At 38.6% G+C, this 23045-nt stretch overlaps 1 protein-coding gene across 1 annotated transcript; it reads left to right on the forward strand.

Annotated features, from left to right (window-relative positions):
• The first annotated feature begins 28 nt into the window (after positions 1–28).
• Positions 29–22788, forward strand: SELENOF (selenoprotein F). Its single transcript, XM_057402745.1, has 5 exons — positions 29–157; positions 2252–2419; positions 14498–14561; positions 20122–20171; positions 22566–22788. The coding sequence occupies exons 1-5, from the start codon at positions 89–91 to the stop codon at positions 22695–22697; spliced, it is 483 nt and encodes a 160-aa protein (XP_057258728.1). The 5' UTR covers positions 29–88; the 3' UTR covers positions 22698–22788.
• Positions 22789–23045: the final 257 nt, after the last annotated feature.

Genomic DNA, 23045 nt, shown 5'->3' on the forward strand with positions numbered 1-23045 from the left:
CGTATCAGGCAGCGTGTCGGGCATCCCCAAGGGGTGAGGTCCTTCTGCGGCCTCCCGGCGACGCTGGCAGGAGCGATTTGGCACCAAGATGGCGGCGGCCGGGGAGAAAACGGCCTTGGGGTGGTGCTGGTTCTGGCTGCTGGTGGGGCTGCAGGCGGTGAGAGGCCGTTCCGCTCTATTCGTGCGTTAGGGGCCTGAGTGCGCCTGTGGCTTCCAGACGGAGACAGGGTGTAACAGGGGGGTGGCGCAGGAGTGAGACATGTCTCGTAGCGGAAGGCGGTGGCAGCGGGCCTTGCCCTGCCCATTCCATCCCATCCCTGAGGCATCGTTTTGTGTTTCGTCTGCTTTCTGCCTCTGTGGCCGCTCCTTGTGTTCTGTTTAGCAGCGGTTGTGCTCCGCTGCTGCTTCTTCCCTTCTGCTCTCGCTGCTTAGCACTCCTCCAGACGGCGAAAGCCCCATTTTGAAGCCTGAACCCTCGCTTCGGCCCCGGTTTACTCTGTTAGCTTGGGAAACGGCGAGAGGTGTGGGTGCTGCAGCTACTCGCAGCATAAATCTACAGGCTCCCTTGCCCGTTTTTGGTGGGATTTGTGTGTTGGTATAAATTCCAGGAACTGGTTTTCCTTAGCAATAAAGATAAGGATAGGTTTGGAAAGTGAAAGTAGGTTGGGTTTGGTTTCTACCTGAAGATTGTCCTGTGCAGGCTGTCCCTTGATGTTTCCCTGACAGATCAGCTCTCTTTTAGGGCACCCGATGCCCTTAAAGTTCTGAATCACCTCAGCTCCAGAGACATGAGGTTATACAAGACACCGGTGAACAAGAATTAAGGTGCAGCTTTGGCAGTGTTTGGCATCCTCATTAGATTTTTCTATACTACTGTGGTGGTGTTAAATTCCTTATGGCCAGTATCCCTCGGAAAGGCTAAATAACAGATTATTTCAGTAAGATAGGGTCCCATTTTTGTTTATAGAAACAAAGAATTCTATACTTACAGAATTATAGAAATTACTTTAGCAGTGTCCTGTAGGAAGAAGAAAAAGAGCATTTTCTGTATATTATACTTCTCTGCTCGTGCTTTAACTGAGGCTCCTGATATTTTTATGTTAATTCCTAATCTATTATTTTTCCTATCTGTCACATCAGATGTTTTTCCTTTGGCAGTGTGTTGGCTGCTTCAGGGGAGGAAATGGGGCTTGTCTCTACCTTACTCGAGTACGCTGTAAAGATTAAATGATGGGTGAATGTGAAGAGAAGTCTGATTTGCTGAAGGACAAACTTAGTTTTTCTTCTGTGTTTTTTTCTGTTTGGTCCAGCACAGCTCTTCTGTTGGTCTGGTAACATCCAGTCCTGTTTGCTTGTATTGTCTCTTTTCTGAGCACAGATTTGCCTGCTGATTGTTTTGTTACCAGTTTAGATGTGGGTTTTGTTCAAGGTTTTTCAACCAGACTGAGAAGCATCTCAGGGTAAACTGTCTCCTTTTCCCCCTTTCTTAATTTCCACTCTCGCATCTCCCAACTCCACCCAAGCATACAGATGGAAGGAAAGGGTTTAAGCTAAATCCTTTTGTAGGGGAATGGGAAAACAAAACCCAAAAAGCACTTAAGTGCTGGGGTAATTCGTAAAACTGTTTTTGCTGCTCAGAAAAGGAACCAGTGTTTTACATGTAATTGAGTTACCTATTTTAATGTATTACTGGTAAATCAGAATTGGAGGGGTTTATCTACACTTCCATTTTTAGTACACAATTTTCCTGTAACATTAATGCAAACATGAAATTAAAATCTTACTTGGATGCCTTGTTGAGCAGTTTGTTCCATTTCAAGACTCCCTAGTTGTGCTTTTTCTACTTATTTTCCAAGTGTGTTTTTGGTGATACGAAATTTGCTCTAATTGCTTTGGAAGAGCAGACTTTAGAGATCTGTAGCCATGTGCATTTCAGCTGTTTCATTATATTTGGGTTTTTCTTAATTTGGAGCTAGCAGTAGGAAAACAATAGAGTTGTCAGAAGTGTATGTAAATGAATTCTGGCAGGTTTGATACCTTGAAATATACGTATAATGAGTTTCTAGATTTCACTATTAGGTAAAGGCCATTCTTCAAAGTAAGTTGTTTTGCACTTATGAGCAGGCCATTAGGTGGTGTTGTAGAAGAGTCACAGAAGAACTTTGTTCTTCCTAGTTATTGAAGCATTTTAAACCTTCCTTTTCTAAACAACTAATTTAATAGTAAGGTATAACATTGTATTGATTTTCAGATAAGCGCCTATGGAGCACAGTTGTCATCAGAAGCTTGCAGAGAGCTGGGCTTCTCCAGTAACTTGCTCTGCAGTTCTTGCAGCCTTCTTGGACAGTTCAGTCTGAATCGGTTGGATCCATTCTGCAGGCAGTGCTGCCAAGAAGAAGCTCAGTTGGAAACTAGAAAGGTAGGTTTTGGAACAAATCCTTTGTGGAATAATTTAACACATTTTGTTATGTCTATGAAGCTTTTCATTTTAAAAATATATGACAATCTGGATTATAATCTCAAGAGGAGTCTAGATTTGCAAACTTGCCATACTGCTCTGAAATAACGTCACTGTATGAGTAGGAAAGTCTTTGGTTCTGTGACAGCCCCTCTCTAGTGTGAAGTGGCTCATGGGAGCTATGTCCAGCTTCTTTAGATTGGAAGATATATGGGATTTGAAGAGGGGGAAAAAAAAAAAGACCATAGACTGGTGTTCTTGATCATGGCTATTGCTTGGTCATTGACCCTAGTGTAATGGCCAGGATAATTCAGTGCCAAGGAACAAAGCTGTATGTCATCTTCTGAAGTGACACAAGAATGACAGAAGCAGGAGTGCTCAACTCCATTCTGCAGTGGTGAGAACAGCTAGGCTCAAACAGCTAGAAATACTGGGAATGATCTTGCTCCAAGCCCATGCTGTGCTTCAGTCAGTAGGGCTATGCAAAACCTTTCCCTTATCTGTAGTAAATAAATATATATCCGGATTAAGGTAGATCAAGAAGTTTTACAGAACTCTTGAAAAGAATACATGCTTTCAAATGTGTTGTAATTTAAGATTATTCCAGAATACATTGAAGACCAGTCAATTATCAGGAAAGTAGAGATTTCAGGAAGAAGAGATGCTGAAATTTGTAACGGCTAAGAGGTAGTTAAATAATTGACAACAAGAAATGAATGAGGAAATCTAACAGGTTTCTCCCATCAATTAATTCAACATAATATTTAATAAAGTCTGCTTATAATTTTGAACATAATCACTGATTAGTGTTAGATGAAATAAATATCAAGAAGCAAGTGTTTGAGGCTTGCAGAGAATAAATAATCAGTGCATTAATATTAAGAGACTGTTAAGAGGCAGTCTTAATATATGAAACTGTGCTGTTTCATATATTGACAAAAGAATGCTTGCAGTAATATTTCAGTACAGTCTTTATGGGATTTGGTATCTATGACTTTTCCTTTGCTAGATATATGAATCTTGGAAAGGAAAGTTGGTCTCTGGAAAATGCTCCAGTATATATGTATGTATGTACATATGTATACATATGCATACACGCAAAAGCTGAAAAGTTTCAGAATAAAATCTGATGAAATGTAATAAAAGGGAATTAAAAACCAGGGAAGGGTCTCCAGCTGTGCTGTGTCTGTGCACCACAACTTGTGACAGTTCTGGTGGCAGCAGCAAGGCTTCTTGTCCTCTTGTGAGGAGTGGATGCTTTTATTTGTTCGGGTGATATTTTTACAGTTTTACGTCAGTGTGCATAAGATGTAGCACAAGACTTTGTGGAGCAGGATAATTTCTGTTGTCATTTGTTGGGAAAATAAACTAGAGGAGTTGTATTGCATTTCTGTCACGTAACCTGAGGGGAAAAAGAAAATCTTTTTCAATTTATCAGTAATTCACTCAAGGGTATAACTCTGTGTTGTAAACATTACATTCGTGAAAGTTGGATCAAACAACAAAATCTAAATCAAAAGATACTGACACTGATGATCCTCAATCAGAACAAGGTTTCATTGTGTGAGTAATCACACTTTTTGTGTAAGACTATTCAAATGCCATTTTGTAGCATATTTTTAGTCTCAGAACTTTTCTGTTTTAGTCAGGCTGAATGCAGTAGAACAAATAGTATAGGGCTGGATGTGGTTTCAAGATTGTTTGATAAATCCCCTCACAATGAACCAGAATTTGTTGTATATTCATAGGAACCACGAGATTGTATAAGTTTTGGGGGTTTTAGTCTCTTTGTGTTGGCCTACCCAGTTTCATTTTCTGCTTGTGCTTTTCAGTAAATATAAGTAATCTGCTGCTATAGCACAGTTCCATGTGCATCTTGATCATTACTTATCTGCTCTTATTTCTGTGACATTTTTGAAGACATTTAATACAAATGATACTTGAGATTAGAAGCCAGCATGTTAAGTATCAGCTTGAGTGCTAGGAGTGATTGTGGTACTGTGTACTGTTTTCATGCATTTTCACATCTTGGCTTGAATGCCAGCTTTCCATACTGTATGTGAGTAGAAATAGTGGACTGTTCTAACGTGATGGTTATACGGTTGAGTACTAAATTATAGCATCATTTCTAGTTTTCTTTTGAATGCTGCTTCAGAAGGGATTTGCTGATTGGGGTTGGTTTTGGTTATTTGAACTTGTACTGAGTAACTTCCCTTGAAGACTATGGAGTAGAAAACTGGTGTTGGGAGAAATGACCACAAATATTATCTTACCAGACTGTATTCAGAATCCTCACATTTGGGATTGACTTGTGTTTTAACATTGTGCTGGTTGCAGGCTATCTGCAGTTGAGCTTAAGATTTTATTCTTGCATAAAAATTACCAATATAATTTATAGTAGCTTCTTGCTAAAGTAGTTTTCTCATGCTATACATGCAAAATAGAAAAACTGAATGCTGTTTTTTGCTATTTTTTTACCTTTCCTTAGGTTTGGTTTTTTTTTCAGGTTGCCATTGAAATCTTATTGCTAATGAAAATGTGATAGTTGAGAATGAATGGATGTTAAACATCTTTAAAGTTGGTTGTTAGGGGTTAGGCTTTTCCTCAAGCCTTCTTGCTTGAGGGATTTTTTTAGTCTTTCTTTTAAAACCTGTATTTAGTTGTAAGATGTCTGACTTGCAGATCATAAACCTTAGATGTTGCTGAGATCCAGAGCAGTGGTGCTGTGGGTTACAGCTAATGCTGTAACTACATGCTGGAACATCCTCAAAGTACAGGGATCTTTTTTCTGTCTTTCTGAACCATGATTCCAGTGGACCTAGCTTGTTTCTTATGTGCATAGGTATTTGTTCCCATCACGTGACACAGCATGTTGGTAGTCTGTGCTACAGGCAGACTTGCTAACTATTAGAATTCCAGGACAGTCTTCAGGATTGTAAATTAATTCTCATTGTATGTGGAAAGTGTTAGAAATAGAAAAAGCCAGAGTTAGTTTATAGCATGACTTGCTATAAGCTATGAGTTTGAAATGAGAATTTAAAATATCATTTCTACTTTTCACAGATGAACTGTGAAATACACCCAGTCCTAAAAATACCTTGTGCCATAGCATCAGTGCAACCTCAAATGAGATGTTTACAGATTTCAACTGTTTCACACCCTTGACAGATGTCTGTTAATCCTCATCTTGTTATTGGTCCAGTGTTCTGTGAATTGATATTGTGGAAAATAGCTGTGAGGTGCTCTTGTTACCCAGGATTTGTCTTGCTCTGAACTTCTGCTGACGCCAGGCCAGTGAACATTTCAATTGCTTCAGAATTGTAGTGTGGGCAAAATGGAAGAATAAGTTTGGTTACTTGCTCCTCCTCTAGAGATTTTTGTATTCACTTTCAGACTAATTCGGAAGCTGGCTTAAACAGTATTGCTTCAGACAGCTGCAAGTTTTAAGCCTCAGTCTGTCAGATGCAGAGTACTGCTGGTGTGTAAAATGTAGAAGGATGAAATGGAGGTGAAGCTAACTGTGCATGAAATTGTAGTAGCAGGAGAGATTGTCCATATTTTGCAGTAGCTGAAAATAGCTGCACTCCATCTGCAGCTTCACTTATGCTGCGTGATCATTTCAGACACTGCTATAAGCATATTCCATTAATTGTATATTGTAATCTTAGATGTATCGCAACAATATGTGTGTCAAAATGCAAATTGATTTTAAGAATGAACTCTGTGGTGAAATTTGCAAAACATTAAATGGCACAGTTGCAGTGTGCAGGATTGCTACAACCCTTAAAAGTCATCAGTATTTCTAAACGGAGCTTTGAAATACATTTTGCTCACTAAGATGTGTTAAACCTCAGCATTTTAAATTTCTGTTGTCAAGTATTTGTCATGTTCTAATGTTGGGGTCTTTGGTGAACTAGATAGTGGGACATTAGGTGTAAGCAAGAGATGGCCAGGAAATTTGAGCCATAAAAATGGATGATTTAGATGACACATTGTCACGGGTAACATCATATGTGTCTATCGTACACTATTTCTAAATGGCTTTGTTTTATAGTAGAGTCATAAACTAACATGATGATACAGAAGTCTCTATGCATACTTTTAAAGTTCCATAGAGGTGGGCAGTAACTGCTGCACTGGACAAATTTAAGCAAGAACATTTAAGGTCCTGAAATTTTTAACTACTTTCCTGTGCACACACTCAGGGTTGTCAAAAACTGGAAGCTGTCAAAGCATGGTTTAATAATGTATTGGAATACCTGGGCTCTGCACTGCTCAGATAATGAGAACTTCAGGATTATCTTTCAGCAAACTTGTACTAGATGTGATAATATAAATAACTGGAATAGTTCAGAAACCTGAAATGGATTCTTGTACCGCAAGAGGAGAGGCTTCCAACTTAATGTTCTTCCTGTAGCAGTAAATATAAAAGCTTCCTTTCATTTCAGTATGAAAGTATTGTGAAATACTCACTTGAAATAAATGTGAGCAGCTTCAACTTTGGTTATCACTGCTTTACATTCAGATCCCAATTCTACATCTTACCCAAACCTATAATGATTGTCAGTATTTGGTTGCTGTTTGAAAGTTAATGCAAGTCTATGGACATAACCCCATTAGCAGAATGGATGAGATATAGAAAACAGTGGTATTTAGTGACCTTTAAGTATTATGCTTTCTCAGCATTGAAAAATGCTGAAAACTGAGAACAAACTGGCAAGAAAATCCTAAGAATGCATCCTAAAATGCTTTGGAAAATGGGGGAAAAAGTCAAAGCACAGCAGAAGAGCTTCTCCTACAGTTTTACTATGGATTTCCACTGTTGGGTAAGCATGCCTTCATTAATAGACATGTGGCAGCTGGGCATAGGTTGCAGACTTATTCCCTAGTTGTTACATTGGAACTGGTGCTGTACTTAACCAGGTACTTTGCCTTATCTGCAGAAGATCAGACCCTGTTTTCACTGCATCACCCTAAGATCCTTTTCCTTGCAAGTCGTCAATATTTGAAATTGTGGGAACTCACTTCAGGACATGAACGATGCAGCCTGTTTCTACACTGCAAAACCATAGACCTTCTAGTCTGTTGAAAATGAAGCCTGAGCTCTGACCCTTTCTTCCACACCAGCTGCCTGTTTCTGCATAGTATCACACAATTTACCAGAGGGTTTTGTGGATGAAAAATACAGAGGTGACGGACAATACACAAAAGAGAATTATACCTACCTAGCCCATGTAAAAGTAGCTGCTAATATTCAGCTTGGCCTGTTCTGAAGATGACTCAAGTTCACTGAACGGTAAAAAATATACCTATACAAATGCAGTTTTCTGTAGAGTACCTTATTTGTTACTCACAGCAAAACAGTCACTCAGGCATAAAACATTACAGGGTAGGAGATGAGCATGTATGCAGAAACTGTTCTTCAGAACAAGTTTTAATCCTAATGGATAATACTTATCTTCTCTATGATGTAGTTTTACCATAACCTTAAAGCAGTAATTTGTGTGGAATTAGTGTTAGATCCCTCCTGGAAATGAACTGAATATTTCGTTTAGTATTACTAATAAACGTGTCACTGCAATTATGCCTGTGTGTTACTTTTAATAATGAAATATGGCAAGCTCTCTTAAAACCCTACACAACTTTTCAGTGTACTCTTAGGAACTGCAAGGAGGAATAAGGTGACATTCTTGTTAAGGCTTTTTAAAACTCTAAATAGTTTACAAAACTCACAACAGTTCCTGCAACCAGAATAACTTGAAATGCTTTTTATGCTTTAGGCTGCTCTTGTGTGACCCAATTTAGTTTCATTTTTCAGTTGTGTTTTTTTTTTTATCTTTCCATTTCACTAATTAAAGTGCTACACTCAGAAATTCCTGTTGGCTGCTTGCTTGTTCTGCCAGAGGCTCTTCATATGAATAGAGCCAATGAAGCAGTCTCATATCTTGTTTTTTAATTCGATGGATAAAAATAGCTGACTGTTTAGAATTCATTGACATCTCAGTAGTGTAACGTCAGTGTAAGTCATACCAAGACTTGAATAAATTAATTAGAATTATTGTAGCTATTTCTCAAAAAAAAACCAAACCATCTTTTTCTGCTTTTTGATGTGTTCTATAAAATCCTTTGTCTGCTCTGTAAAAATCAAATTGTGCTTTTGCCCAGCTGTACTCCCTATTTCTGACGTGCCACATAAAGTGGTTCATGCTCGTTGTTTTTACCAAGTGTGACTTTTAAAAATAGCATAATTCAATGCCAGCATATTTTAAGAATCAGAACTCTCTAAGACTAATATGTCAAATGATCACATTTCAAGTTTGCTTTTAACTAAAAAGTGTCTGATAATATTCACAGTAGAATAATGTTATGGGGACTACTGAGTATAAATATATAAATATTAATATAAAAATGTGCTAAAGTGCATTTCCTTCTCAAGAACTTTATCAGGTACGCTCTTTCCCTTCCTTCTTACATGCTGTTATCAGCAATTAAACAATGTTGACAAACAGTAGTCTTGGATAAGGAAGGTGCAGCTTGCTAGTCACTGCTTAAGACAGAGATTTACCATCTTTTGTTTGGATCAGATTCACCAGTGGTTCATCTCTGTCAGATAAACTCCAGATAAAATACATTATCTGCCCTATAGTAGGGCAAGCCTTACTTAATGGAAGACCTCTTTCTAGTCTTATCTGTGAAAAAGAAAAGGCTAGGGAAATCATAAATGTGAATTTGCTAAATGTGAGTTAAAGGTGTTGATGTGCATCTGTGCTGGGGAGTGGAATAGGTTTAGCTGTTTAAGTCTGACCTCCTTCATTTGGATAAAACACTGGCATTTGACTCTACGCTTGTTGGAACAACTTCCAAAAGTATAAAGTCTCCACATTACTTAAATATCCAAGGTCAAACAAATAGTTGATGACTTCTGTTCTTACCATTTTCTTCTTTAATTAAAGAACATACTCTTGAGAATAAGAGAGATACTCAGGGCTTCTACATGTAGAGGTAAGTAGATGGCTAGGTAGCAATTAATTTGGACAGTATATTCCAAAATGGGAACTTACATTGCCTGTACTTTTTAGCTTACATAATTCTGTTCACTAAGTCCAAGTGAGAGTCCTTTTTCTGCCACCCTTCTCTCTTCTGCTCTGTCCTCCACTTCCACTCAAACTGGGCATTCACAGCACCTAATCCCTGCTGCAACTGCAAAGATTTGAAGTTGGTTGCTCAGCTTCTGCATTTTCTCTCTTGCCCTTGTGCCAGGTCTCTTGCTCACATGAGCCTACACCAAATGATTTCGGACAGCAAAGTTAACAAAAAACAGTTTGCCAGGAGGGGAAGTTGTTGGATTTAAAGAGCAAAGATGTTTATATAATACTGCAAGGAGGAGATAATGTTTGAGATAAAAAATAAAACACTTAGATGGGTGACACATTTTCTGTATGCTGAAGATTGTACATAACCTAGTTGTGCACTACTATGACATACAGAATAAAGAAGCTGAATCTCCTCCTCAAAGCAGAGCTCAAAGATCTGAGGATCTCAAAGGATACAGATTCCACAGCCTTTCTTAGTAAATTATTTCAGTTTTTAGACACCCTTATTGTAACTCCCCCCCCCCCCTTATATTCAGTTGGAATTTTCTTCCCTGCAAGCAAATGAGAGCTCTGATTCTGCTTCAGCTTTGTTCACAGGAATTTGCCTGTAATACATAGCACTAACTACAGGAATAGCAGTAATTCACATAACTGTTTTTTGACTGTTTGACTCTGTTTCCAAACTCTTATTTAGAGTTCCGCATCTCCCCTCACAGGATAATGAGCTGTGAATGGGAGTAGGTTCTTTGTTGCTGAATTTACTGATGACATCAGTTGTGAATGGTATGTATGTGTGCAGCAATGATTTACTGGCTTTCCACATGACAGAGCAGTAATTCATAATGTTCCTGGCAGTGAGGCTTTCTGACTGTTCTGTGTTAACCCACAGATTCTTGCTCATTTTCTGTTTCCAGGGAAGGGGAAGACCAGAGTGATTCTGAAGACTTGTAACTAACTGTCCATACAAACACCCTGCATTCTCTCCTTGCATTTTTCTCTGTGTGTATTCCTTTATTGTAACTAATCCAGCTTTCTATTAAAGTAACAAACAAACTGATAGTCATAGGAGCTTAGAAAAGAGCAGAAGAGATTTGCACCAAAATCTCTTTACCTTGTGACTTCATTTCTCAGAAGAACAAATACCAGTTATTAACTTGTTTTGCTTCGTGGTTGGGTAGAACACATTAAAAATGAGATTGCATGACTTTCAAGCAAGGGATCAGGCACCCTATTTGAAAACAATACCAGTTTGCACATACCAGGGTACTTTGGCTGAGAAGAATAATATCATCTGTATTTTTCCTGACTTTCCTTTGAAGTAAAATAACAGCATGAGTTGATAGGGGATGAGGAGACCTCTTTGGGAGATCTGCTTATATAGGAGTATAAAATCAAAATTGTGATGAATTTCATAAAACCAAATATTGTTTGCATTGGGAAGAGATTAGTTGTTGGTAAATATTTAGTGGAGGATTGTCCTGTACCTGAGGCAACAGTCATAAATTGCTTTGTACGGCATGATCTCAGAGCCTAACTTTAGTTTTTAAATGGTTTGATAGTTGGAGAGGAAAATATGCAGTATTGGAGAGAATCCAGATACTACAAGATAGCTATTTACCATTGCATGGCTTTACCTTAACAGCCTCTTCCATTGCATGTTTTAAGACATGATGGTGCTAGAATTTCACTCAGCTAATTGCAAACAGGGGTACAAATCCAGTTTGAATGACACTTTGTAACCTGTGCAGGGTCTGGCTTAGTATTTAAAGAAACCGGTATGCAAAGTATAGGTGCTGTAGATGTAAAATGAGGCAGAATTCATTGTATTTTACAAAACCTTTTTGGTCATCTCAAACTAACATCATTTTATTATGATCAAGGAACAATCTCTGCTCAGGACCATTTTTTTTCAGTTCAGTTTGATCTGAATTCCTGTTTGGTTGTAGAAACTACCAGTTACATAGCAGGAACATAATCTTCCTTCTGGAGTTTTCACCATGAGTAATTGTGATAACAATACTGTGTCTGTTTAGAAATGAACTTTGTCTTGCATAAATTACTTCCATTCCTTTCCTAATAACAGGTTAAATACTTTCGTTCACCTAAGTTCAGGTTCATTGTTTTCAATTGCTGGAACAATTATTTTTACACTACACATCTTTATCTAACACTGCTCTTAGGTAAATGGTGGTTTATTCTGTTATCATTACCACTTAATCACTAAAGCAGCCATGACCGATAGTACGGTTTTCCTCCTCTCAGTTGTGAAGAGCCATCTTCATTACATCAGTGTGAACTCCTACAGAGATGTTCAGGTGCTTACAATAAGCTTTGGATTGAATTTGTTAACTTGAGTTGATGCTTTGTAAAAGAGGAGGGATTTTGTCACCACAGCCTTAGAAAACATACCATTAGAATGTTATAAACAAAGCTAAGTTATTTTTATAGATGTAGACATGAATCAGCCTGCCCATCATAGCAGCGCTTGTTTGGCATGTTAGAGTGGACCCTAGTAATAGTTTAGAGTCTTTATTTCATTGCTTGTAGTACTAAACTCTCTTCCATCAGCACTACAACAAGTGAAGCATTATCTTAAAATGAACTTCAGAGTTAAGCATTCTGTAATGAACTGACCAGACATGTCTGTGTGCCTCCACACTGAGTGATACATGTCACCCTTAGGAACACTTGAAACACAGTAAATGCCTTCATAAGGAACTTCAGAGGACATCTGCTCTGGACATGATGAGATGGTAGTAGCACTAGATATTAACAAGTCTGCTTTTGTTGTGGCCTAACTGATGCAAATAAACCTGTGTTTCTTGCAAAAGACACCTTTGTTTAGAGTTATAAATGAAGCCAATTGATTTTTCAGGGGTTTTGGGGTTGTTTTTTTCTTGTCTGGCCAAGAGCAGCTGTTTGTGCCAGCATGAATCTGAACTTCTTTGTACCAGCGCAGTTGGGCTTCAATTATGGCAGAGTCATAAGCTCAAAATACAGACATCAAGAAATGAGCTGTTTTCTTTGATAAACTTCACTTCTATTCAGATACTGGCTGGGAGTTACAAACTGGACATAGTTTGTAATTACAAGATGTCTTAGCATGTTTTAGATTACCAGAGTGATCTTGTTCCATAGAAATCCTTGTTTGAAAGGAAGAAATAAACTATAAAGAATTATTTGCAGTAATGAGAATTGAAACAAATGCTTGTTTTACCCCATCCTAGCTTGGGGTGTACTTAGTTCTTTAGTTGTTTAATTCCTTATACTAACTGGATGGAAAAATGCAGGTAACTGTCAGTATCAGAGAACCAGTATAAATGTTCAGTGTGTGAGCTATTATCTAAATCTATCCCAGATTGCTGATATAATCGTTGATGAATGTTTGTTAAAGAATAATGAATAGAGACAAGGTAATTGAAATTTGTACTATCCCTATTCCACATTTCCCCTATCTCTGTCATTTTTCTCATGTTTTAATTCCAGAGGCACTTTAATTATGCAAGCAAGTATCTGAGCTGCTTATTAGTGCCTTTTTTAATTAAAATCTTGCTTTGGGTGGTGTAAAAAAGCTTTAAAAGAAATGCTGTATTCTTGATCTTTTGCATATTGTTTCATCATAGCAGTCCTGGGGTTGAACAGTCCAATCCTATTTTTAACTTAAATCTGCTATTTAGCTGAAAATGTAAATGCAATGAAGCAAATTGCTGAGATGCTGTTCTGGACAGGCAATGCAGCGCAGTTCAATGTTTTTTGTCCTGTTTCCTGTGGAAGCAATGATTTCTGATGAGTTCATGTCAGGAAATAAGTTATTTCTCAAATAACTGCAAATTACTGGTGGTTTTTTATGTTCCAGTTCATAGTATTTAAGCAAATAATGAGTTGTACCGGTATTCAGAAGATTTGTATTCTGAAGTGAAGGGGTATTCCTGGCTGCCCATAATGCCCACATAGAGTTAATTTGTCTTTGAGATTGCTGTGGTATTGTCTGTGGTTTGCTTTCATGACTCACCTCTCCTGTTTCATGAGAGTTAGTATGCATTAAATTTCACAGCAAGAGCTTTTTCATTACATATATTCACAGTTCATATTTTAAGTGAAACGTGAATTTACTTCATTGCAGTCAGGTTGTATTTTTTCTATGTCCCAGCTTGTACATTTTTTACGCAAACACTGACAATGAAAGCAGAGGTCTTCAGTGCTTATAGAAGGTAATGAATTGAATTAGAAATTTTTACCTGAAGCTTCTTCTGTCAGCTACACTACAAACAGTGTGTTTTCAGGGTTAGAAGGACATGACTTGGTACACAGTATTGACAACTAGGTGTAAGATTCCGATGCCTAACTTCACAGTATCTTGCACAGCTGACAGAAGTGACTGACGTTTATGTGCAAGCATCAAAGTTAGCCCAGCTAAGGCCTAGTAACGTGATCTCTTTCTGCAATCACAGTTAACTACAATAAAATACTAATAGTTAGCCCAAATGAGAAGCCTAAAGTCACTGCCTTACCTTTACTATAAACAGTATTTCACTGTCCAAGGTAGGTTTAAAACGGAGACTGAAGTTTCACTTAATGAGATTTTCTTAGCATCTTTGGGGAGGAAAAAATAGTTTTCCTATTACTAGTCCATAATTCCCATTGTAACATCTCTGATTGCATTATTTTTTAATGAAGGTTTGTTTCCAGCAACTGCATATCTCAAATGATATTCTTTTTCCTGGTTTTACGTATTTAACACAACAAAAGAAAATTACCACATATCTTGAATGAACAGTCGCTTGTTGCATAAGTCAGAGACAATTCAATTTAGGATCCTGCTTGTTACCATCAACACAATAGTGTATTGTCTCCTCAAAGAAAAACAATTCAACAGATAAAACATATCAGAAGTAATTTAGATTATTTTTTTCTGTCCTTAACAGCTGCTTGTTTTTTATTACAGCTTTATGCAGGAGCTGTCCTAGAGGTATGTGGATGAAAACTGGGAAGGTTCCCCCAAGTCCAGGGTAAGTAAAGCCACTAATGTTCTTTCAAATGTGAAATATTGTCACAGCTGAATGACAAAATGTGCTTTTAAGTACTACTACAAGTAGTCATAAATTTCATATATCCTATCAGGAAAGTTGCATTACCTGAGACTCATGGAACTGGTCTCAAGTAATTGATAGATGAAATCATATTGTGCACTATGGAATTACTTTCTTTTCACAGCTCCTGCAGTATAATTGTTTTGTCAGTGGATAATGACAGTCAATTAAAGTGAATGGAAGACAGTAGTGAAAGGAAAATCAGAACCATCAGTGTGTGGTGGGAGGAAGCTGCAGGGAAAAAAACATCTGTGAGAAGTTTAAAATGCAATTTTCTTATAAATGGAGGAAGAGCTTAGATGATAGCAGTGCTTTGGCTTCTTTAATGAAGATCCTAATGCTGTACTTTGGCCATAGAGAAGAAAGACTAACCTAGCTTAAGACATAAAATCGCACAAACAGCATTATCTCCATCTACCACAGCCAGTATTAATACCTCCTTGCTTGAAGGCCAGCTGACAAACAAGTAAAAGAAGGACTTTAAGGCAGATTACAACTCAGGGAAGTTCACAGATCATAGAATGGTTTGGGTTGGAAAGGATCTTAAGATCATCTAGTTCCAACCCCCCTGCCACTAGGCCCTCTCCTGCCACCTCTACCCACACACAGTTTAGTTAATTGACTGGAAGGCCAGGGCAAAGCTTTTTTTTCTTCCCCAGTTCAAGGGCGTGAGGAGATTAACTTTGCTAGCCCAGGAGTCCACATGATAATCAGTAATGCCTCAATAACACTGTTGTTTTATTTGAGTTCATTTTGGGTGCAAAATGGTCTAGTTTGTCGTATCATTTTTTATGTACAAATTGTGACATTCTGCACAGATTTATTTTTCTAGTAATTTTTTTTTTTTACTTTCCAGCTGTTTGTGTCTAATAATTCAGGGCCAAATTAAACAAATTACCCTTTTATTTCCTTGAGTTAGGCAAAGTAATACTGTTTGCTTTCTGCTCACTGAAAGTAACTCAGAACAACTATGTATAGATAATCTTAGATGTACTTTACTTTTCCTTTTCTGTATTGCTATTAGATCACTGCAGTTACTTTATATACATGTAGTCTTGCTTATTTGTGAGTTCTAAAAATCAGTTGTTTATGCTGCATTGAGTTGCACAAAGTACCGTGCTACTATTTGATCAGATGTCTTTTGAAAGCTTGTAATAACTCACGTGCTTTCTATTGCTAATTCCATGTGTGAAACACTTCAGTACATCACAAGAAGACTCTCAGTATAGATCTCTCAATATAGATCATCCTTTACGCCAGTTTTGAAACATTCCTCCTTACTCCTGACTTACTCCTTTCTGCTGTTGCTCTTGAAACACTAACAATTCTTTGCCCTGATCACATAATGGGTGATTTTAGTGTAATGCTGAGGGACAGTCACCTTCATCAGACAAGTACCACACTGCTTTTCACTGCATAATCAGCATTTTAAATGAGACTCACCTATAATATGAAGCTGTGTATCATTCACAGCATCAAGAGGTTAGAAGAAGCTAAAGGGTTCTGTTTACTCAAAAAATAGCATAAACTGGAGAAGGGTATGTCCAGTGTAAAAAGGATGAATCCCTATGGGCATACACAGACCTTGTGTTACAGCAATGGAATAAATCTAAACTAAAAGCGCAGATTTTTAAACACCAGAAAGATCAGAAGTTTGATCAAGTGGACTTTTCCATTACTAGCAGATGCTTAATCACATTAGATTCTTATTTGAAGACATGCTGTAGCTTACCAGGAGGAAAAATTGGGCAGTAAATATTTATTGTGGACCTTGTGCTGAAGATGTGACTAGTTCAGACTTGTGCTTTTCTGCTGTTAAAATCTGAAACTGATAAAATAGAGACAGGGTTTTGTTAATCTCCTCCAGGCCTTTCTGATTTGAGGCCATTATAATCCTTCTGATGCATGTAGAGATAGACAAGCTTAAGAATACTTATCTGCGCATAGTCATATGAAAACTAATGTGAGATTTTACTGCCATTGTATATTGGCTCTCGGGTATTAAGAGATTAATTTTTTCTTAACATAGCTTTGTATATTTTCAGTTACAGATCAAGCAGGAGATCTTTGCTTCTGAAACAGTAATCTAAATAATGTGAATAGTCCTGAGTGTAGGTATCCCTGGTGGTCTGGATCATGCCCTTAATCTATAACAGTAGGTAGTCAGCTCTGTTTACAAAGAAGTTAGTCCTAGCATATAGATCTGCATCTCTGCATGGAGAGATGTGGTATCGTGTCCATTTGGGGTCAGGAAGTTTTCTTCCTGGTGTATCCTACTGTGCCTCAGAGAGAACAGTGCAGTGTGTGCACGTGCACAGGCTTGCCCTGTGTTTGGGCCTAAGTGATGCTTACATTCCTTAGTCATTTGCACTAAGGACTCCAAGCTTTAATTACAACAAACTTGCTTTCACAGACTTTCCCAAAACAGAGATGTCATATATATGTATCAAATCAAAGGGACATTATAAGAATAGCAGTGAGTTTCTCCATTCTGCTCTGTTCAAGGGCAGAGGATGCTCTTGGGTCTTCAAAAGCACTGTTTGGTACTACCTTTCTTTGCAAAACAGTTTCGGTGCTGGTCAGGCTTTATAATACTCACGTACACCTGATCCTTTTCTCTGACCTTTTAGTTGCATTTGATTGCATGGCAATCAAGTGTACTCTATACGCTCACCTCAGGATGGCCTTCAAACAGAAGGCATATGCTTTGGTATTGCACACGCTATGTAAGAGCACAGGGGGAAGTGATTTCTTTAACATCATGTGAAAGGACAGTTGCAGAGCTGGCAGTAGAACAGCTCTGACTTCTAGTCTGTTTAATTCACTGGAACACAGTGGCACGGCACCAAGCTCAGACTTCATCTTACAGAAGTCAAAGTGGAAAATGCCTTCCCCGCTTGCCCATGAGCTAGATAAATGCTATGAGTAACCCAGGAGTTAGAGAAATGCTTGTTTCTCTGCTGTGTGTAATTCCTACAGCTTCTACAGGGAGAGGAAAATGAGGAGATAGCTCAGATTTTAGCATTCAACGTCAAAATATTCAATAATGGGTACAGAAGGGAAACCGTTGGGGCAGTGCTGAAGGTGAAGCATGTGCACCCCATCCCGTGATAAGCAACCAGCCACATGTCCCAAAATGCACGCTGTAGCTACATCTGACTTCCTAACCCCATCGGTTTCATTCAACTTAGGACGTGATTTTTCTGCAAAGGAGAAAAAAAACCCATAGTGTTTGATGGGCTAATCTGTACTTTTAAAGCATGTCAGCATGTTAGTTTCTCACTTCAGTTGCCAAAGGTCAGGATATACAAATGAAGTTATTTGTACAGTGAGAGTTTCTCTTTGTTGCATTGCAAATTCAGGTGACTAATGCAGAAAGTGGCTATGATCATCATTAGAAATAAATATGCCATTAACAGAGATGGATTTTATTCCAGCTGTCTAAAACTGCAGGGAAAATGTTGTGTAATGCTTCAGCTTTCAGAAAATTTGGACGTCTGACATTGATACAAGTGTGTAATAGCTACTTTTAAAGTGACAAAATACAATACTGCTGCCTTCCACCTCATTCTGTCGCCATTTCATGTGAGCTTGTTCAAGTCCAACGCTGAAGCCAGAGAACAGCCACGCACATCCACATGAGCCTTCATCTGTCACTCAAGTAACAAATCCTCACACCACTTACAAGCTTTAACTCGAGGTAATCCCCAAAGGCTATTCTTTAATACAATTAAAGTCCACAGTTCAGATTTGCCTCTGAAACTTTATCCATTTCACTATGCTCTCTTGCCATTTAAGTTCTGCAATTCCAGTTAGCCACTGTACTGACTACTTCTTAGAACCTCCTTTTCATACAGAGCCCTAGAGGCTGAGTGCAGCTTTAGATTGAAATTGAAAAGGAGAATGTGGAAAAATTCCCCATGAAACAGTTCAATGTGCTGTGGACTTTAAAAAAAAATAAGGAATATCTGCCATTTTTGTGCACTTTTCCACTGTTGGTGACAGCTGAGACAGCTAACAGGTCACAAGGACATGGGAAACACGGAAAATTATGTCTCTGAGTCTGAACTGAATTGCATCATGTGAGCAAGAACTGGTTATTTAGTGCTGTTTGAAATTGTTAGCCAAATACAGCTTACAGGATGACATTAATATATAGATCTATAGAAGGAATGGAAACAGGCCCTATTTTCTTCAGGGGTCAGGTATATCTGGTAGCTCATGGGCCACTGGTATTTTTTGACTGGTTTATACTGTGTAGTGGTTGGTGCAGCCAGCAGAGGATATGATTTTGATCTGTCTTGGGACCACAGTGGGAGAGAGGAGAAAATAAATGCCACTCGGTATACATATAATGAGAAAGTGTTAGGTAACTCTACAATGATATAAAGATAGGTATAAAAGTGCCAGGGGACAGCCTGACCATTACCGAGGAAAGCACTACACGTTGTGAGACAGTATGAAACATTAGTCCTGAGTTACTCTCATCTCCATGCACACCAGCTGGATACACTGCAGTTTGTGAGAGTCACTGTTGTCTAACCTTGAATAAGCAGTTTTAACATGCAGGTGGCACCTCTGGAAGAGTCCGTCTGTACTGACAAGGATCCCCAATCTGCTTAATGTCAGTACAGATACTAAAGGCAGCCTTTAGTATAACCTGAATGTAAAAAAGGAGGAATGAAGCTATAATTTTCTACACAAATTATAAATACTTGTGGAATTCGGACATTCATCAGGCTAAAATGTCTGGAAGTAGGGGATTATGCTTACACTTTGTCCTGGAATAATTCATATCATCTAAGTTAACACTAAAACAAGGCCTGGGTTGTGCTGTGAAGGATTATTCAGCAGCAGCCCACCTCTGACCTTAACTCTCCATGTAGCTACATGACAGAGTCCATCTTAAAGCTGATTGCCTTTAGGGGAGAGGCAAGAGGAGATAGCAGCTTCTTGTTTTCTTGCTGTTTTCAACATGTAACCTCAGAGATCTCTGCAGGATAAGACTGTCTTGTTCCCAAGAATGACACTTCTACCCCCAGTTCCCTCTGTGCTCCTTTCACCTGCAGTGCTGCAGCTTGTGTGAGCATACTGATGGGATGCATGTCATATTCAGCATCCCTCACAAAGCTTCTCTTCAGCCTGATTTTGGTCACTCTAACAAACACTTTTCATCACATTTGCATATCACAGCAGCATACAGGTCAGTCTGCTGGAGCCTGGCAGTGGTACCTGCAGGTAAACTGTTTTACACAGTTGCATTAGCAAATTGTTTGGAATATTAGCAAAACCAGGGCATGCCTTAGGTGTGATAGGCTGAATATTATTTTGTGAGGATTTTAAGAATTTTAACATTAAAGTATCTTCTAAAACATCATTCCAAAAGAAATGATTCAGGGAATACTGCCTTGAATGTAATTCTGCTTTATGCAAGTGGAGAAGAGCTTGATCATCTTTCTTTCTTTTCTTCCAACCATAGCTTTTGTCAGGAGTGACAAGCCAAAACTCTTCAGGGGACTGCAAATCAAGGTGAGTAGTAACCCAGCTTTTTCATTTAGGTTGTTAGGAAGAATTAAGCTTGATGGAGACAGTCCTGCTGTGGATTGTTCCTTATTTAATGATCAAGCAATCCCTTAGCAGAGGACATACATGGGCATTGCCAGTATAAATCTTTACAAGTTCCTGCTGCTGATACTAACCGGTTTATTGTTCAGTAACTGCTTGGTACCAATCTGTGGTGATGTTGTTTGTTTCTTTTTAATCCAAGGGAAAAAAATTGGTACCCATTGGCAAAAGAATGTGAGGAGCACCTGCATTCTGTCCTTACTCTCTGGATATTTTGGATTTATTCAAGCTTATTCTGCCATAGTTTCCTTTCTTCCTGTTCTGTTTTCCCCTCATTTTCTGGTGGAGCTGGAGCTGCCATTTCCATACATTGAGTGATTCTTAGATTCCTCTCCTCCCTCTCAGAATTTCGTTGCTGTGTTCCTATGATGCTGTTTTTCTTTATAGTCTTCAAACATCCAGCTTTATAGAAATGCATATGCTGAATGGCGTTTATTATAACCTGCATATATGCAAAGCTGCATAAGTTGCACTGCCTTAAGCTGAAACAAGCCTTTGGTTTCAAGATCTGGTGTAAAACTTCACATTCCTCTTAAAATCCTGTATGAACTTCCTGCATACTTCACACATACACAGCTTGATTCTCACCTCTTGAGCTCCCATCTCCATTCACCAAATGGCACCATCTGGAATCACTTCATAGCTGTGCATGGCTGCAATAAGAGATTTGTCTTCTGAGCAGCAGATTCCATCTCAAACAGATTTCCTCTGTCTCATGCATTCATGTCTCTGTGTCCTCCAGTTTCTTTCTCTCCTTCTGCATGTCTGACTGTTTCACTTTTATTTTGAGCTTTGTAGCTGTATTGAACACCAAAGCAGTCTCGAGTGCAGTTGGTGTAGAGCACTGCCAGAAAAAAAATGAGTGCAAATGGATCTGTGTTTATTGTACAAGACTTTTGGAAAATGGATTAGAGATGCCACCAGCTTGGTCAAGTAAGATCAACTAGGTTCTAGGTTAGCTCAGCAGGGAAAGGTACAATACTCCTGGGGAACATTTTCCATAAACTTAAATGGTTAGAGCCTTCTGATACTGTGAAGTTTTTATTTGCATCACAGAATTTGTGACTTAGTGAGTCTTCAGAAGCATTAAAGTAGTATGTTCCCAGCAAAGCCTTGTAAGCACAGATACAACGCAGCAGGAAAGAATGGGATTACATTAGAAACTGATAGAAGTAACTTAGAGCTGTGAAAGTGACCAGAAATTTCTAAAAAGCTAAAAAGGCCACTGATTATATGAGAAAAATAATTCAGGTGCTTGATTCAGAAATCCAGCTTCAGTAACTTAAACCAGCCGAAGTAGAAAACCATCTTTCAAAGCTAGGTTTATGGCATTGGCCCCCTGCATGTGCATTAGGTTGTGCAGTGGGCCAAGGACAAGAAGTAGATGTTGCTCAAACATACACACGCACACAACCTCGACATCCTCTCACCCCTTCGTTTGACTTATTCCTCCACTTTCCTCTCTCTGACATTAAATGCAAGTGAAAAGTCTAAACTGAAGCTGTTTTCTGCCTGTTTTACATAAGGCAAATAACTGTTCTGGATCTCAGACACTTACTGCCCTTTATGTGTTTTAATTGCTTGTGAAGTGAGGCCTCTTTGTCTCTTAGGGTTCCTTCTTTTCTCCCACCCTCTTTTCTTGGGACTAGGCAAGAAAGCCATAGCTGCAAACACTGGCCAACTGCTGCTAGTGGAGTGTACAGACTTCAGCATCTTTCCATCTTTAAAGCCTCTGTCTGGTGTCTCCCCTTCTACTGGTTTTTCCTTTGCATATACACATGCACACCAGCTCTAGCTTTGACCATCTACCTTCTCCTTTGAATCTGCACAGTAGGTGAAAAAATACTGGAGGAGAGAAGGAGAAAACAAGCTAAAAGGCTCATCTCCTAAGCTTAATTTCTTAATTTGATCCTTACAGATCTGTTTTGCTCCAGAAAAGTAGAATCCATTGTTGTTAAACCCTGGAAAGGAAATGCATAAAATCAGAACAAAAGAGGGGGCACTGGAATACTTGTATTTTTTGTCAGGAGCAACCAAGCTTGTCTGTTTGGGTTTATTGAAGAAGTCTAAGCTTTAAAAAGCCAAAGCTGAGGTTGATTTCTTAGCACAAAGTGTATTGCCAACGTTTACCCAGAATACTCTGATGTAATTTAGTGCTCTGTTCTTAAGTGTTCATGATGTCACTCTTTGGACTTGTTACTATTCTTGCTTTGAGCTATTTTTACTTAATTTAAATCAGTCTGGGGGAGGAGCGTTAATCCAGCCCAAGGTAACTGACTCTCATTTCTTCCCTTGGAGTATGTGCGTGGTTCTGACCCTGTACTGAAGCTGCTCGATGACAGTGGGAACATTGCAGAAGAACTGAGCATCCTCAAGTGGAATACAGATAGCGTGGAAGAATTTCTAAGTGAAAAATTAGAGCGTCTATAAATCACTGCTTTTAGTCCCCTTCCCTTTTCCTGCCTTGTCATGGTAATCATCTCAGATGAAATGTGCTACCACTGGAAACACATTCCAGCTTTATATTGAGCTGTGCTAAACATCTTGTAATTAAGAGAGGAGGCTTCAGCACCCATCTGACAAGTTGACAAACATAATAGCTTGTCTTCATGTATTTCAGCTCTTAATGCATTTATCATGAGCAAAATGCTTTGTTTCAAAGTTAATTATGCAATTACCAGTTTGTTATAATTGGACCTATTCTTCCAAATGCTTTTAAAACTGAAGAGCCTCAAATAACTGAAATGATTACCATGCTTTTTGTCAGCTGCTGTTTGT

The sequence above is a fragment of the Pezoporus wallicus genome, unplaced genomic scaffold, assembly GCF_028554395.1.
Source record: "Pezoporus wallicus isolate ANWC-B61680 ecotype Strahan unplaced genomic scaffold, APGP_CSIRO_Pwel_v1 contig_8333, whole genome shotgun sequence".
In the NCBI taxonomy this organism is placed as follows: domain Eukaryota; kingdom Metazoa; phylum Chordata; class Aves; order Psittaciformes; family Psittacidae; genus Pezoporus; species Pezoporus wallicus.